The sequence below is a fragment of the Notolepis coatsorum genome (genome assembly GCF_963971535.1).
Source record: "Notolepis coatsorum genome assembly, chromosome: 2".
NCBI lineage: Eukaryota > Metazoa > Chordata > Actinopteri > Aulopiformes > Paralepididae > Notolepis > Notolepis coatsorum.
The window spans coordinates 115,464,859-115,481,131 of NC_140166.1; the positions used below are offsets into that span (position 1 = coordinate 115,464,859).

At 43.7% G+C, this 16,273-nt stretch overlaps 1 protein-coding gene across 1 annotated transcript in view; it reads left to right on the top strand.

The window, feature by feature from the left end:
• Positions 1–16,273, top strand: part of LOC311223493 (neural-cadherin) — a gene marked incomplete at both ends in the record, with an annotated part of 1,556,546 nt that overhangs the window by 875,389 nt on the left and 664,884 nt on the right. The window contains 1 exon segment of the mRNA XM_084308277.1: positions 1,336–1,504. Within this exon segment, the coding sequence (XP_084164403.1) occupies positions 1,336–1,504 (169 nt within the window).

The following is a 16,273-nucleotide window of genomic DNA, read 5'->3' on the forward strand; positions in this document are numbered from 1 at the left end:
CCCCTGCAGCTAACCAGGCTTTCACAGCTAGTCCAGCCCTGTCTGCTAGTTTAGCCCCTGCAGCTAGCCAGGCTTTCACAGCTAGTCCAGCCCTGTCTGCTAGTTTAGCCCCTGCAGCTAGCCAGGCTTTCACAGCTAGTCCAGCCCTGTCTGCTAGTTTAGGCCCTGCAGCTAGCCAGGCTTTCACAGCTAGTCCAGCCCCGTCTGCTAGTTTAGGCCCTGCAGCTAGCCAGGCTTTCACAGCTAGTCCAGCCCTGTCTGCTAGTTTAGCCCCTGCAGCTAGCCAGGCTTTCACAGCTAGTCCAGCCCAGTCTGCTAGAGCCCCGCCTGCTAGCACAGCAAGTCTCAGAAGGCTAGCAAACCTAAGAAGACTAGCATAGTCCTCCCTGCTAGTATAGCATCTGCAGCTAGCACCTTAGCTATTCCTGCTAACGTAGCACCTACAGCTAGCACCTCAGCTCTCCCTGCTAGCACAGGTCCTGTAGCCAATATAGCTTTGTCAGCTACTTTCTTAGTGTCCCCTGCTGGGACAGCCACTGCTAGTCCTACAGGCCCTACAGCTAAACCTATGGCTTCCTCTGTTAGGAGACTCAGTGTGGTTTCCGGCTTTTAGTACTGGCTTAGCTCCCCCTGCTACTGCTAGCAATTCTAGAAAGGCTAGTAAAGCCCTTACAGCTAACCCAGCCTCTACTGCCAGCCTAGCCCCTGTTAGTTTAGTCCCAGATGCTACGCCCGGTCCGGCTTCCACGCCCGGTCCGGCTCCCATGCCTGACCCAGCCGCTACGCCCGGTCCGGCTTTTACGCCCAGCCCGGCGTCCTCGTTTGGTCCCGGCTCCTCGACTGGTCCCGGCTCCTCGACTGGTCCCGGCTCCTCGACTGGTCCCGGCTCCTCGTCTGGTCCCGGCTCCTCGTCTGGTCCCAGCTCCTCGTCTGGTCCCAGCTCCTCGTCTGGTCGATACCTCAAGCTTTCTAACCAAGCAAGGTCCATTTGATACATTTGGTATTTTATAGCAAAACGTTTTAGTGATTGAATGGAAAAATAAAATAGCACTTGAGCTGAATGGGAGCCGTCAATCAAGTGTGATTTGACCACACAATCCTGAGAAACGGTCTGAGCAGCCAGACAAGCTGTTTTTGAGCCGGGTCCCTCCATAAAATCTCCCTCTATTCCTGTATCGCTCTCTCATGATAAATAACATCTTAAACCCACATGCCGTTGCCTGTGATTCTCTTGCAGATCACAGTATTGAAGTGTCTCCTTTATGCATGTCATTCTGTTCTTCCCACATCCTCTCCTCTCCTCTCTCTCTATCTCTCTCTCTCTCTCTCTCTCAGTGCCAGCAGTACCGGGAGAAGACGTCGGTTCTGGAGAACTTGCCCGCAGGGACGTTTGTCCTGCAGGTCCAGGCCGTGGATGCAGACGAGGGCACCAATGGCAGGGTGACCTACGGCTTCATGCACAAAGACTCTACCATCCCTGCGTTCAGCATCCACCCTGACACAGGTAGTGGGACATACACACACAAACGTACTGTATGTGCAATAGTGAATGTGCCATTTTTAACCTCTTAAGCCCTAGCTATATTTAAAAAAGATTTGCCTAAAAGTACATACCCAAGTAAATGGAAGATTGCTCCACTTCTACAAGGTCCATTTACATGTTCTTGGTATCTAGGGACATCTATGGACCTCATGGAATGTATTCCCTGTGTCAGAAATATTGTGTCTGTTACTATGCTTGAGTACATTGTAATGAACCGAAGGAGAATATAAATAATTATTTCCCCATTTTTTACGGTGAATAACACCATGCTAACATTGACTAAAAGTGAAAAATTGCCACTCATTCAGTACCTTCTTGAGATCAAGTGTACTAAAAATCAAATGAACAAAGGGCAGATGATTTACAGGGTTTTTTGTAGATACAGTACTGCAATTTGCCATACGGACACATGCAATTTGACTGTGCAATAGTGCTCATTTATCTTAATTTATTGATCTATTGGGGATGGGCAAAACTCATGTAGCAGGGTGGATTATCCCTGCTTTATGGGAGTGGATGTACACTGCCACCTGGTAGTTGGAACGCAGCAGATCTGGGTCCGGCTGAGTCCCCGACTGTAGGCCAGGAGTATTGGAGTGGAGGTTTAGCAGAGGGAGTGGATGGGGCCTAGGATTCATTAACCTAGGGGTGGTGCGCTGGTCCTTCTTGCCCTCCAGGGCGACTCACAGTAGTTCCCCACACACACCCACCCTTCCCTCAATACTTCCTGCGCCCTCCCACACCCGATGACTGTAATGATGGATGATATACTTTCTCCCCAAAGCAGTACCCTTCCTGGTTGGCGAGTAGAGACCTGTCCCAATGATGCATAGGCAGGGGGTGGGGAAAGGGTTAAACAATAATGAGCATTACCCGGAAAGGAAAGGGTTAGGCAGAATGCACATTAACAGACAGTGTTCCCATTTAGCTCTCTTTTACTGGAAGACTTATCTCTTAGACATATATTTACACAAGGCACAAGAAGCAAAGCTCGTTCCACACTGGGCACCTAGTGCTCTCACTCTACGGCAATGACTAAAGTTCTTCCCACACTGGTCAAGACACAGTAATAGAACCCGTCCCTTTAAGGGTTTAAATACTTGTTCATTCCCCCGTAAGTGGGGAGAGAGGGGAGGAAGAGGGAGAGGGGTACTGGAGCTACTCAATGGGAATTTTATAAAGGAACCAAAAGACAGTGGGCCCACGTTGAAAACAAAAGTCCTATCTATAGCCGGCTTTCCCAAAATAATAAATGTCGGGCGCCCCTAATCACTGTTACCAGTGTCAGTTCAAAGTACTGCTTCTCTTCGCCCTTAAAGAGCCCGCTCCGCCCAAAGAGAATGACTACCGATAAAGTTCCAGCACTCGGAGCGCTCACTGTAACTGGCTTGAGTGTACTTAACCAAGGGCGGGCCTGCTCTCACCACCGAACGTCCGTGTGGTGAGATGGCCGTCGAGAATTCCCGTGATAGCAGGAGGCGGGGCTGGGTAGACGTTAGGCAGGTGTCTGCTGGAGGGCAACGGCTCGGAGGGGCTGGAGGTGCGTGCAGTGCAGCGACGTCCGCTGCTGGGCTGGAGAGGTGGGGCGACACGCGGGCTAAACTGTGGTGCTAGGCCTAACTGAAACTAAGCTGTGGGTCGGGACGACCCCCTGTCCTGTCGCCTATACTTTAACTAAAACGCAACGTGTGCAATATCTACCACACTCTTCGGCAGTAGCACGTCTGCTTCTTCAAGTCAAGTCAAGAGTTTTATTTGTCACGGCATACAAGTATACAATGAAATGCGGGTGGTCTTGCCCGCAACGATGTGCAATACAGTAGTAACAACATATAATATAATCCAATAAAACAACCTTGTGCAATAAACAGTAACATAGTATGGCATATCGGTATTTGTACATACGTTATTTACAGAGCATGGAGGACATGCTAGGTCCTGTGGTAGTGCATACACTGTTAGCTACGGATGAGGCACTGTGTCTTTCTGTACATTGCTATTTTATACAGTCTCAGGTTATACTATACTATTTTTAAAGTGACCTTTCCTTAGTGGCCATAAGTGTGGGCGTGTGCAGCATGAGTGTGTGCTTGCTCATGTTAAAGTGTTCTTTGTTCACAATGTCTCTTTAGCATTAACACTTTAATCGCCGTTGACGCTGAAACACGTGTTTCCCCGCCATGCTCATTCTGCCGAAGACGCTGGACAGCGTCTTTGATATCAACATTTTCAAAAATATTTCTCCCCCGGAGACATGAGATGTACTGTTGAGTCCCTCTCAACTCTACAACGGTTCAAGAGCGCCATCTGGTGGCCGATCGGCGGATCGCCCAGGGGAGAAACAGGAAGTGGAAGCTGGTGCTCATTTCAATTGGGTCCGATCACTCGGTAATAGTCCCAGGACTCGAGCTGATCACAACGGATAGTTATCCGTTACCAATAACTCGATAAACAACATGATTTGGACGTATATACTATTATACAACCTGGAAATGGATCGGATATTTGAACATCCCATAATAGAAAAAATTCTGTTCCACGCTCATCTCCCAACGGCGAGAGGAAGCTACGGTGAGTTTCAGCGTTATTTTTTAATTTCTTCGATACTAACTGCTCTGATGATCATATCACCCACACTAGATCAAGTTCAAGTTTCTTTCAAGTTTTTTTTTTTTTTTTTTATCCACTTTTTCTCCCATTTTTCTATATTTTCTCCCATCCCAATTTCGTATCATCCAATTCAACCCTCCCCTGTCACGAACGCTGTTTCTTGCCTCCCACAAGCCGGCTGCAATGTGGACTAAGTCATACATAGCACAAGTCCCCTCCGGTACTTGAGGTAACAGCAGTCGCATCTTTTCACCTGCGCAGCTCGATCTCTGTGTCGAGGAGTAACGCGTGGGAGGCTCACGCTGCCCCCGACACTTCCTGATTCTACTGCGCAGGCGCACCAACCGACTTGTAGGAGTCGCTTGTTCACAACGCCCGATCCCCACCCTTCAGTTTCCCTCTCCGTAATACGGCCAATGTGTATTACTGCGGACGACCAGCTAAACTGAAAACAATGTGGAGAGCTGGATTCGAACACGCGAATCCTAGCGTCTCCACACTGGTGGCGAGTGCCTTGCCCACTACACCACCTAGCCGCCCCGTTTCTTTCAAGTTTCTTTAATATTTGTCATACAGAAGTACAGAATACTTTTATACAAAATGCTTCTTACTGTTACGCTCCAGAGACTGTGCAAGACAAGATAAGTATGAAATAAAATAACATAGTAAAATTAGAAGTAAAAAAAATTAGGTCACAGTGTTCAGTTTAGACATATGTACAATGTTCGATGCAGAATAGACGTAGTTACCATACAATATACAATACTGTGCAGTGTACTAATATACAATACTATATAGTGCAAGGCAGAAATGGGACGAGGTGCAATTTAGGTACAATTCACAGTAGGTGTACGAGTTGTAGTGCAAATCCTTTATCAATAAATATAAAGTGTAAAGTGTGTTTGTGTGATCTAAAGTGTGGAGAGTGGGTGCTGCAGTGTGTTGTTTGTTTGAGTGAGTGTGTGCGTGTGGGTGTGTGTGCTGTGTGCATTTGATGGTTGTTGCATAGTGTTTATTGTTCGTTTAGCAGCCTGATGGCCTGGGGATAGAAGCTTCTTCTGAGTCTTTCTGTGCTCGCCTTAAGACTCCGGTATCGCTTGCAATGATGAATAGATGAATGATATAACATTGCCCACGGAATTATAAACGACCCCCCGCCCATCCGGTCAACATCAGATCATACGTAGTAACTCCTAGAACCACGTCCAGTTGAAATTTTTTATATCGCACAGATTCCTACCAAACTGTATTTGATCATCAATATAATGCATTTGGGGCTATAAATCAAGTTCTGGAGAAAGCTGCAGAAAACGATAAAAACATACTTATACTTTAGACCGTATTTTAGTATGAATATGTGAATGAAAAAGTATAACATTGCTACACCCTGAACAATAGATCTAGGACGTTGAATGGGCCATAGTAATGTCAATTGAGCAATACAATTTAAAAAGTTATAGCCTTGCAAAGAAGGGGAACTTCTCCATGTTAAATAGGGCTGGCGAGGGATGGTAAATTATGAATTTAACCCCGGCTTAACTGGAAGCTAAGCTATCGCATATTCCATTACTAACCCGCCTCGTAACTGGGTTTACATTCCGCATGCTTGATGTCTGGAGCTCCAGCTCCAAGCGACCTCTTGCTTCTGTGGAAAACGATGAAGAGGAAGTTCCGCCGCAGGCGCCGCGCCCTGAGCCCATCCTTCTTCACCTGTGTCCCCCTGCCCAACGTCGCCACCAGCTCCCCCTGGCGGTACCTGTATCATGTCCCACTATTAAGTGTCAATGTTAGGATATGGAGGATCAAGAGGGGTCAGCAAGTTACACAACGTCATCGCGAACACAGAATGCAAGGAATTAAAGTTAGACACATTGAATTATTGTTAGACATATTCAGGTGTCTACACTCACATAATTGGCAAAAATCCCTGGGAACAATAGGCAGGCTTCTCGTCCACGTCAGACCCAGTGTGCATGCACATCAAGGAGGCAAAAAGGAACATACTCCTGGTCAGAACAACGGGGAAGAATACAATATAATTATTTGCATTTGTTAGCCATGCTAGCAAGCTAAACAATCAATCCATGGCAAAGCTAGATATGCAAAAGGTGAAAGACTCACACTCACAACCATGATGATTTAGAAAATTGACATCCAGCTGTTTTTGTTTGAAACAACTTTTAGTCTGGAGAGTGCCATGGTTGCTCCATAGAGCTCCATTTTACTTTTAGTCAGGGGAGTGCCATGGTTGCTCCATAGAGCTCCATTATACTTTTAGTCAGGGGATTGCCATGGTTTCTCCATAGAGCTCCATTATACTTTTAGTCAGGGGAGTGCCATGGTTTCTCCATAGAGTTCTGTTATGCTTTTAGTCAGGGGAGTGCCATGGTTTCTCGATAGAGCTCCATTATACTTTTAGTCAGGGGAGTGCCATGGTTTCTCCATAGAGTTCCGTTATACTTTTAGTCAGGGGAGTGCCATGGTTTCTCCATAGAGCTCCATTATACTTTTAGTCAGGGGAGTGCCATGGTTTATCCATATAGTTCTGTTACACTTTTAGTCAGGGGAGTGCCATGGTTTATCCATATAGTTCTGTTACACTTTTAGTCAGGGGAGTGCCATGGTTTCTCCATAGACTTCCGTTATTCTTTTAGTCAGGGGAGTGCCATGGTTTCTCTTTACAGCTCCATTATACTTTTAGTCAGGGGAGTGCCATGGTTTCTCTTTACAGCTCCATTATACTTTTAGTCAGGGGAGTGCCATGGTTTCTCTTTACAGCTCCATTATACTTTTAGTCAGGGGAGTGCCATGGTTTCTCCATAGAGACCGTTTGTACTTTTTTAGCGCAGCAGATCAACACAGGTAGACACGTGATTCAGTGGGTATTGCTGCTTGGGGGGGCATTTCACATGTTGAATGAGCTAAGTGGCAATTTTTCACTTTTGGTCAATGTTCATGACTGTTCAGAATGTGTCTTTCTTATTATTTGTGTTGCTTGCTACTACGGTTGCAAATTGTAAGCACGTTCCTTACTCGATCATTGATAACGTTGATGATCAATCAATCGATTAATTGTAACAAAAAATACCCAATTTACCAAACAATAACAAATGTATTTGATTCCTCAATCAAAGGGTTTATTTCCGCAGCAGCGAGATATTGCATTCTCGCAACATTGCATGGCATATGAAACATAGAAATGTAGAGGCCTAGACATATTAAAACATATTGTGTCGACTTTAAGCGGACAAGCTGCATATGTGACAAAAAATATATATAAGTCACTCGCCACTTAAAAAAATCTAAAGCATGTATAAATTCTAAAAAATTCTAAACATGGTTTTATATTATCTTAATAAACAAAAACTAAAAATCGACTTATGTCCAATAGGCCTAACTAAATAACAGATTACGTGCATAAAATGCTGAAAACAACCAACTGTACTAACGAAGCCAACAGCGGGATGCCATCGAACAAGGGTGGGCCGTCGGAACGCTAAGATGTAAAAAAATCAAAAGCATGTATTTAACAAACTCAACAATGTTTTAAACACGGTTTTATATTAACTTAATAAATAAACAAAAACAAACAAAAAATCTACTTACAGGTATGTCGATGATAATGTCCAATAGGCCTAACTAAATAACAAGAGTACATGCATAAAACGCTGAAAACAATTAACCTAACGAAGCAACAATAGTATGTTTAACTCATTCCCCGCCATCGACGAGTATACTCGTTATAGCCCGCCAATCGTTGGACACCAACAACGAGTATACTCGTTATTATGATCGTTATTTATTTTATTCGCTATTTCCATTCATAAATCATCCTGGAAGGCTGTGGTCCTGTGTGGCAATGTGTCTGAGATCGCAATGGTCCGACACCGCCACCTGGTGGTATGCGGCCGATGTCGCACTTCCTTTCTGACTCTGTGTATGTGGCTGTGCGTCATTGAAAGTCATCTGGGCGGAGTTTTCTTGTAACGTGGATCAAGATATTCACCCGATCGCATTGAATCGCTTTCGGGATGCCGGATTCATTATGCTGTGGGGGGTTATGGCGTGGGCCAAATGGACATACGATCTAGCAGATGGCAATCAAATAATTGGAATATTCTTTTTGGAATATCATCGGCCACAGGTAAGAGCCATTTAACGTAAATTTCAGCTTGGTTGTGCATTTTTTTTCATTGCCATCGCCCTGATCAGCGTATGCTGTTGTACTAACGAATGCCGTTATTGACAATCAATTAATCAGAAACAACCCCCCCCCCCCCTTTCATGCATGCATGATGGAACTTAATATACCGATCATATGCATTTGAACTTTTAATTGTAGAGTGTATAGGGACGAAATGCCAATGGATTAAGTATAATATGTGTAACTGAGGGGTTACAAAACCCTGACTGTATTAAAGATTGTGATAGATTAAACCACTGCTAGTTATGTACTTTAATTACTGGCCAGACAGTACATCAAATATAGATGGTGAACACCCACAAGAACACGGCATTGACACAGAAATACTATTGGAGGGTAATTTATTATTATTAGGCAACGTTAGGTTACAGAATGAGAATTAGGGTCGCGCTTGTATGGCGAAGAATATACGTAAAGTCAGTCAAGAGCATAAGTCACTAAGAATAGCAGGAATCCTACGATGGGTCTAAGCTGACGCCACCTGTTGTATAGTAGCAATTATATAGGGCAACACTGGTACCAACTGGAGACAATGGGTTCCCTCCAGGGTGTAAGGCCTGGAGGGTAGAGGAATGTTCGGGTACTCCGTCTGATTCAATGAGGAATAAAGAGACTCCAGGTACAGGAGTCGGTTCTTGTAAACGCCCTTGATCAGCAGCCAAAGCAATAATTGTAATCCAAAATGCTCGACAGCATTGATGACAGCTAGCCAGCCCCGTCCACGAGGCAGGCCCGAGTTGTAATCCTCACGAGGTTGAATCCCAAACGATAGTGGAAATCAACGATGCTCTTCTCCGGTAGTCACGTCCCAAATCAATATAATCCAACCAGGAATGGTTCTGCAATCGCCGACGCCGATTCTCCTGTGTACATGTCCAACGGTTCTCCGCCTAGGACTCCTCGGGTGTGGGCGACGTATTTAGGCCACACAGCCTGGTTAAGTGCACTAGCTTAAGACACGACGAACCGATGGGTAATGCTACACACGGAAGAACTGTGGCCGCACGATATACAATAAATGATCGACTATTTACTTCACATTAGATTAAGTCGAACTCAACGTTACTTCATTAAACTCTGACACTTTAACATTCTATTCGCACGCGGTTCTCAATGCTCTATTTAGACGCAAGGTTGCTCACTTCACTGCACGTTGACTCGTGGTGAAGGTGGGTAAGGGGGGTACTGAACTACTGCTGTGTACACCTGCGCCAATATATATACTTAAGTGAATATCTAGTCCCAACCTCAGTCCTTGTCTCGTATTACTACGCTGACTCTGGGCATGTTCTGACATGCCTGCAGTTGTCTTTGAACTTGCCGTTGGGGGCTTGCGCGTTGGCGCCTGGGGGCACTGTCCAATAGGAGAGCGAATATTACTCTGGTCTGAACGCAGGTAAAGGGATATTCCGTGTATATATATAAATAATATACAAAGTATATCAAACGATACATATATATATTCAGTTTAATCTGGCCCTTCACAACAATATGCGTCGCAGGCTATTACTAGCCTCCCAGGAATGACCCCAGACCACTCTAAAACCATACTTATATTCACCACGGTATAAGACGAGAATGTATGGATGGAAAAAATATAACTTTTTCACATCTTGAACCATAGATACTCAATGTCAAATGGGCCATAGTATTGCATAGCTATAATATTTAAATAGTTATAGCCCTGTAAGGTGAGCGACTCCCACCGTTTACAGTGATGGCGGTACTGTAGCTACTACATGATGATGCTAATGCGTGGCGTCCAATGAGTTAATGAGGCTATTATTATATATTTTTTTTTTATCCACTTTTTCTCCTTTTTCAGTTTTTCTCCCATCCCAATTTAGTCGTGCCAATTCCCCCCTCCCCTGTCTTGATCGTTGCTCGCATGTGCCCCCCACTGGTCGGTCGTAGGGAGGGTTGAATAATCTCTCATGTCCCCTCCAATACATGCAGAGTCAGCCAGCCACTTCTTTTTACCTGCCAGCGCGGAATCTCATTGGAGAGGTGTAACGTGTGGGAGGCTCACACTACCCTCGACATCTCCTGTCCTTGCTGTACAGGCGCCCTGACCGACCTGTAGGAGTCGATGTTTACAACGACCAGATTACCACCCATCGACTCCCCTCCCGCTGACTCTGCCAATGGACCTATCTCAAACCCTGCCCTCTTTTCTTGATCCTCCAATCACAGCTGTCGCTTACCTCGGACTTCCTCGTACAAAAAAAGTTAGTCCGAGGTAAGCGACAGCTGTGATTGGAGGATCAAGAAAAGGGGCAGGGTTTGAGATGGGTCTATTGAGTCAGTATGACGGCCGGCCCAAGCCGGAGGCAACGCTGACAGCCGGATTCGATACCAGTGTCTCACACATTGGTGACAATTAGCGCTTAGACCGCTGCGCCACCCAGCCGCGCCTCTATTATTATTATTATTATTATTATTATTATTATTATTATTATTATTATTATTATTATTATTATTATTATTATTATTATTATTATTATTATTATTATTATTATTATTATTATTATTATTATTTTTTATTTTTATTTTTTTTTTACAACAAGATAGCCTACATATAACATAAATAGCCTGTCTCATACTGACTCACATGCATGGTCCGCATTGCGATTTGTATCCAGGGATGGGGAATGGGTTATTTTAACCCTGTAAAGCCTAAATATAGAAAAACATAAGCAATTATTTGTTTTTGGGAGTCGAGCTACCTAGACTAGAGGTGATGGCAGAGAGGGGGATGAGAAGGAAGCTGGCTGCCATCATGGAGAACCCCTACCACCCAGTGGCGGCCGCCACTGGGGGGCGCTAGGGCGCCGCCCCCCCCCCCAGGCCCTGCCCTGGTTATATGAGAGAACAAGAACAATTATTTTTTAGTTTTTTGTTTTATAGCCCTATAAATAATATAAACATGTTTAAAATTAATAATATTTACTCATTTTAAGTATGTTTGTGTTTCCAATGCACAATATAACGTTACTATATAAAATAAAAAATACTAGTTTTCCTGAACAGGAAGTGACTCACTTTTTTTTAATTTTTTTATTTTTTTTTATTTCTCGGCCCGGGCTAGACGCGATAGCGCTCTGAGTGCGCGTCACTGTTCGATCGCTGTATCCGTCGCAGCCAATCAGTGCGTAACGCGTTGTGCGTTGAAATATGACTATTATGTTGGAATCCGGGCGCGATTTGAAGCGGTCTAGGCAGCAGCGTCAAGAATTTCCGTAGCAGCATTTCGCGGAGACGATCTTTGATTGGCCGAATCCACTTTCTAATGTTCCAATTCTAGCTTATTCGGGAGAGAGTTGTGTTGTTGTGACTGAGATGCAGCTATTTAGAGCGTGACTGCAAGTTCTTTCGACGGTTAAGCTTAGGCACTCTTTCAAAGTTGGTTAAGGTTAGAGTTTGTCTTAGAGCATGGCGATAGAACGCCAGGTAGTTTGCAGTCTGTTCGACGCGGAAATGGACAAACTGTTTTGTTGTGGTGCTAACAGCTAACAAGCTATATGGCGGATGCAGTCTGGTGGACAGTGGACAGTGTTCTGGATATACATCATCAACAGCGGATTATACACTTTATCAAGCCCACCACGTTTCAATTAAACAAAGTGAGTTGGAGGGACATGCACAATGGACAATGCCATGGAGTGGATTATACTTTATCAAGCCCTGCTGCCTGCTCTGCTGTCAATTTAACAACAACAAGCTGGTGAGTCGCGATCTTTTTCTCTCTCTCGCTCTCGCTCTCTCTCGCTCTCGCTCTCGCTCTCGCTCTCGCTCTCGCTCTCGCTCTCGCTCTCGCTCTCGCTCTCGCTCTCGCTCTCCCTCGCTCTCCCTCTCGCTCTCTCTCTCTCGCGCTCTCGCTCTCTCTCTCTCTCTCTAATTTCGCCGCAGAGACTCAGACTCAGAGAGAGAGAGAGAGAGAGAGAGAGAGAGAGATGCATTTGACTGACTGTGATCATATATTGATCGATGGTGATAATATTCGCCAATGCGTGCCTTGTACATGTTTGGTATAGCGGCCCTAGTGGAGAAGAATCCACAAGCCGCTACTGCTACCACCCCCTCTACGACGAGCTAGTCAAGATGAGAAGCTTGTTAGGCCACAGACTCATACCCCCCCGACACTCAACTAACCGCCTCGGACAGTCCTTCATACCAGCGGCCATCAGGCTCCACAATAGTGGGCAGCGACTAGCGGCCTCCAGGCTCCACAACAGGGGGCAGCGACTACTGCCAGACATTGACCTAGGACTAATAGGAACCCAAGGAGGACAATAACAATACCTTAGGCATACTGCACCTTATGTGGATACTGTGAATAATGTATATTTCAGTGGATACTGTGAATAATGTATATTTCAGTAGATAGTAAATTATAACACTACCTTATGCATACTGCACCTTATGAGACTGTGAATACTGTGAATATATTTTTTAGTTAGATAGTAAATTATACTGACCTATTTGTTTACACTGCTTGTGTTGTTTTTACTACCTGTACCCCCCCCCCTTCCCCCATGCTGCTATGATGCCTGAATTTCCCCAAGGGGATCAATAAAGGAATATCTTATATTATCTTATCTTTTATCTTACATATGTTGTTGTAGGAGGCCTCTGATGCAGAAATTAAAGTGTTTTCAAAATGTTGACATTTTCGTAAGTTTTTAGGAAAATGTTGTAACATGGCAACATTGGTCCTAGCTGACAGCAGAATTTCTGTATTTGTACTCATATTGTCTGAACAAATATACAGAACAACTAAAGGTTATTTTGCGCAAGGTGGTCTGCCATATTGCGACTCTGCACACTTTTTTCCCTTGCTTATTTTCCACACACAGGTATAGTTCCCTCCTCGTCATAGTTATATTCCACCCTCTATATGTTCATTGAAACATGCTTTAAAAATGCACCATTCTACTGATGGCTACAATGTAACAAGAGACTGACAACATTGTAACATATCATTGTTTGATAGAGTAAATGTCATGTGTTCGAGTAAATCCTTAACGATCAATCAATTGATCTTCGATTAATTGTTAACATCCCTAGTTGCTACTAATTGTATGATATCATTACTCAGTGTTGGGAAAGTTCACTTTCTACATGAACTAGTTCAGTTCACAGTTCACAAATTTTAAAATGAACTAGTTCAGTTCATAGTTCATAATAAAAAATGTGAACTAAAGTTCATGGTTTCAAAAATGAACTAATTTATAGTTTATAGTTCTTTTTTCAATACGTTGCTGCAAGCTATTATTTGTCAAAATTATTGCCACAACCCATATAGAACCACAGACAGCAATTAGAATACTGGCATTTCCATAACGCTTTGCTGCCGCCCATTCAGTCCACACTAGTAGCAGCTGCAGCTTTCATCTCTACAGTATATTTTCAAAAACATGAGGAAAAACGTGCTGCTTGAATGGTCTTTATTAAGTATAATAATCTAAATATACTTAAAGTACCAAAAGTGAAAGTAGTCATTGTGCAAACATATAACATATAAACATGTGCCGACATAACTCTGTACTAACACAACACGAGGTAGGAACCAGGCTGAGGTATGAAACTAAGGTTGTACCTCAAAGTTCAATATTCAAAGTGCAAAACATTTAAACATTAATTCTCTTTTCATTAAGTCAGTCGCATTCTAGGCTAGTCGTGTGCTTATTCTCAATGTGCCGTTTAAGGTTTGCTGTCGTCGATGTACAGACTTGCTTTTTCAAACCGGGCGGACACAGTTTACAGACAAACGTTTGATTTTTCCTTCTGAGTCAGTACTGACTTTAACGTAAAACTCTTTTAAATGCTCATACGCCGACACCGTAAAGTCTGACTCTGAGCAAGTGCTGCTGCAGCTCTCGGCTTCGTCCATACTAATGCTTGCCGGTTCTGCGGTTCTACATTGTTCTTGTGAGGAGTCTGACAGCCAGTACAGGCGCGTACGCGTCACAGGCAGCTTGCTGTTGCCAGATTGGGTGGTTTTCCGCATTATTTTGAAGCCTGTTTACGGTGTGTTTTAACTGAAAGGCATATGAAATCTGGCACACTTTTGAACGCCGTTATAATACAGTGCTGAGAATGAACGCACTTTTGAACGCTGTTATACAACGCTGAGAATGAACGCGTTCTCAATTACGCTCATCTAGCGGAAATACAGTACGTTCAGTTCACGTTCGCCCAAAATATGAACGCGTTCATGAACGATCGTTCATTGAACGCGTTCAGGTACTTCACTGTCATTACTAAATATACATTTTGAATGGCAGTCTACTCATGTCTGTCGATTGTCATGAGAGAGAGAATTAGTACCCAGCTTCTGTCTCATTATGCAAACCACGGCCCTTTTAGTTTGATTGAAACCATGCAGGACTTCCGGTTTCGGAAGGAGGGACTTCCAGTTTAGGAGGGGGCGGGCTATAGGGGAGGGACATCCGGAGGCGGGACAGAATGGAGGCGGGATTTTCAGAATAAATCAGTCGAAAACTTCCGTCGGTACCAGGGTAAGTGTTGATTTATGACCCTGTGTGGGTGTGTGTGTGTGTGTGTGTGTGTGTGGGAATATTTTTAAGAAAAATACAATGTGTCTATAAAGTGGTTTCTTGGATAAAGCCAAATGCAAGAGAGTGTTTAGACACTTCTCCTTAACATTTCTTTTTTATGGATTATAATGTATATGTGTAAATAAAGAAATAAACAAATGTATGTTTCATAGAAACCTGTGTGATTCCCCTCTGAAGGCTGTCAAAGTGCACCTTCTCAGTATGCAGGATATCTCTCTGTCAGTCTGCAGCCCCATGCTGTTTTCAGCACAGGATGCGGTACAAATGGATGAGGATAGCAAATCAGGGAAGTCTAAAGCATCCGTCATTACCAGGGTAAGTATTGATTTACGACTTGAGGGGGCTTCAGAAGGAAGGGATGTAAGTTCCGTTTTCTGCAGAATGTGTCAGAAAACTACTGTCACTGCCCCTATAAGGGACATAATAATTGAATTATTTATGGCCATAAGGTGTGTGTGTGTGATTATTGTTTAAGAAGATTACAAATGTAATGTGTCTATATTTTAGTTTCATAGAGAATGCCCCCATGGAAGAGTGTGTTTAAGCAATTCTCCTTCACATTTATTTGTGGATTATATTGTATTATATATACTTGTTTTTTATATGTGTAAATAAAAGAAAATACAATGTAAAGTGAATAATAGGCTGATTTGTTTGAAAAATAATGATAAATTGTAAACAGGGATTATAAGTAACCACACTAAATGTATGTATGTGTGTGTGTGTGTGTGTGTGTGTGTGTGTGTGTGTGTGTGTGTGTGTGTGTGTGTGTGTGTGTGTGTGTGTGTGTGTGTGTGTGTGTGTGTGCTCTGCTGACCCGGGGGTTAGCCATTTGGAGGGCAAGGGTTGTCTTTAAGTTATATGCATGGAGGCTAGGTTCTCCTAGATGGGTGCGTCTCGGGGGGTGGGTTGAGGGGCTGATTACAACCACCCCAAGGTGTCGTAGTAATTAGGTTTCGGTGAAGCGTTTTATTTAAAATAGATTCTTTTAAAAAAGGTTGCATTACCGTGTTTTGTATTATTGTTCACATTAAATTATTACAGTTAAAGATATGAATAGGTATAACAAGTTATACGTGATAGTTAGAGTTGTGCTGAAAATATAATGTTCAGAAAATATGTGTGGGTGTGTGTGTGTGTGTGTGTGTGGGGGTGTGAATTGGGCCCCGTTAGGTGTTAAAACACCCCATGATGGTTAGCAGTTTAGGGGAAGGGAAGGCCTACATACGACCCTGTAGAGTTACAGCAGAAATCTGACATATTTTACAGGCATCGTTCAAATACATATGGTTTATATTTTTGTAACATGTACATGTACAAGTATTGTATTGTAGA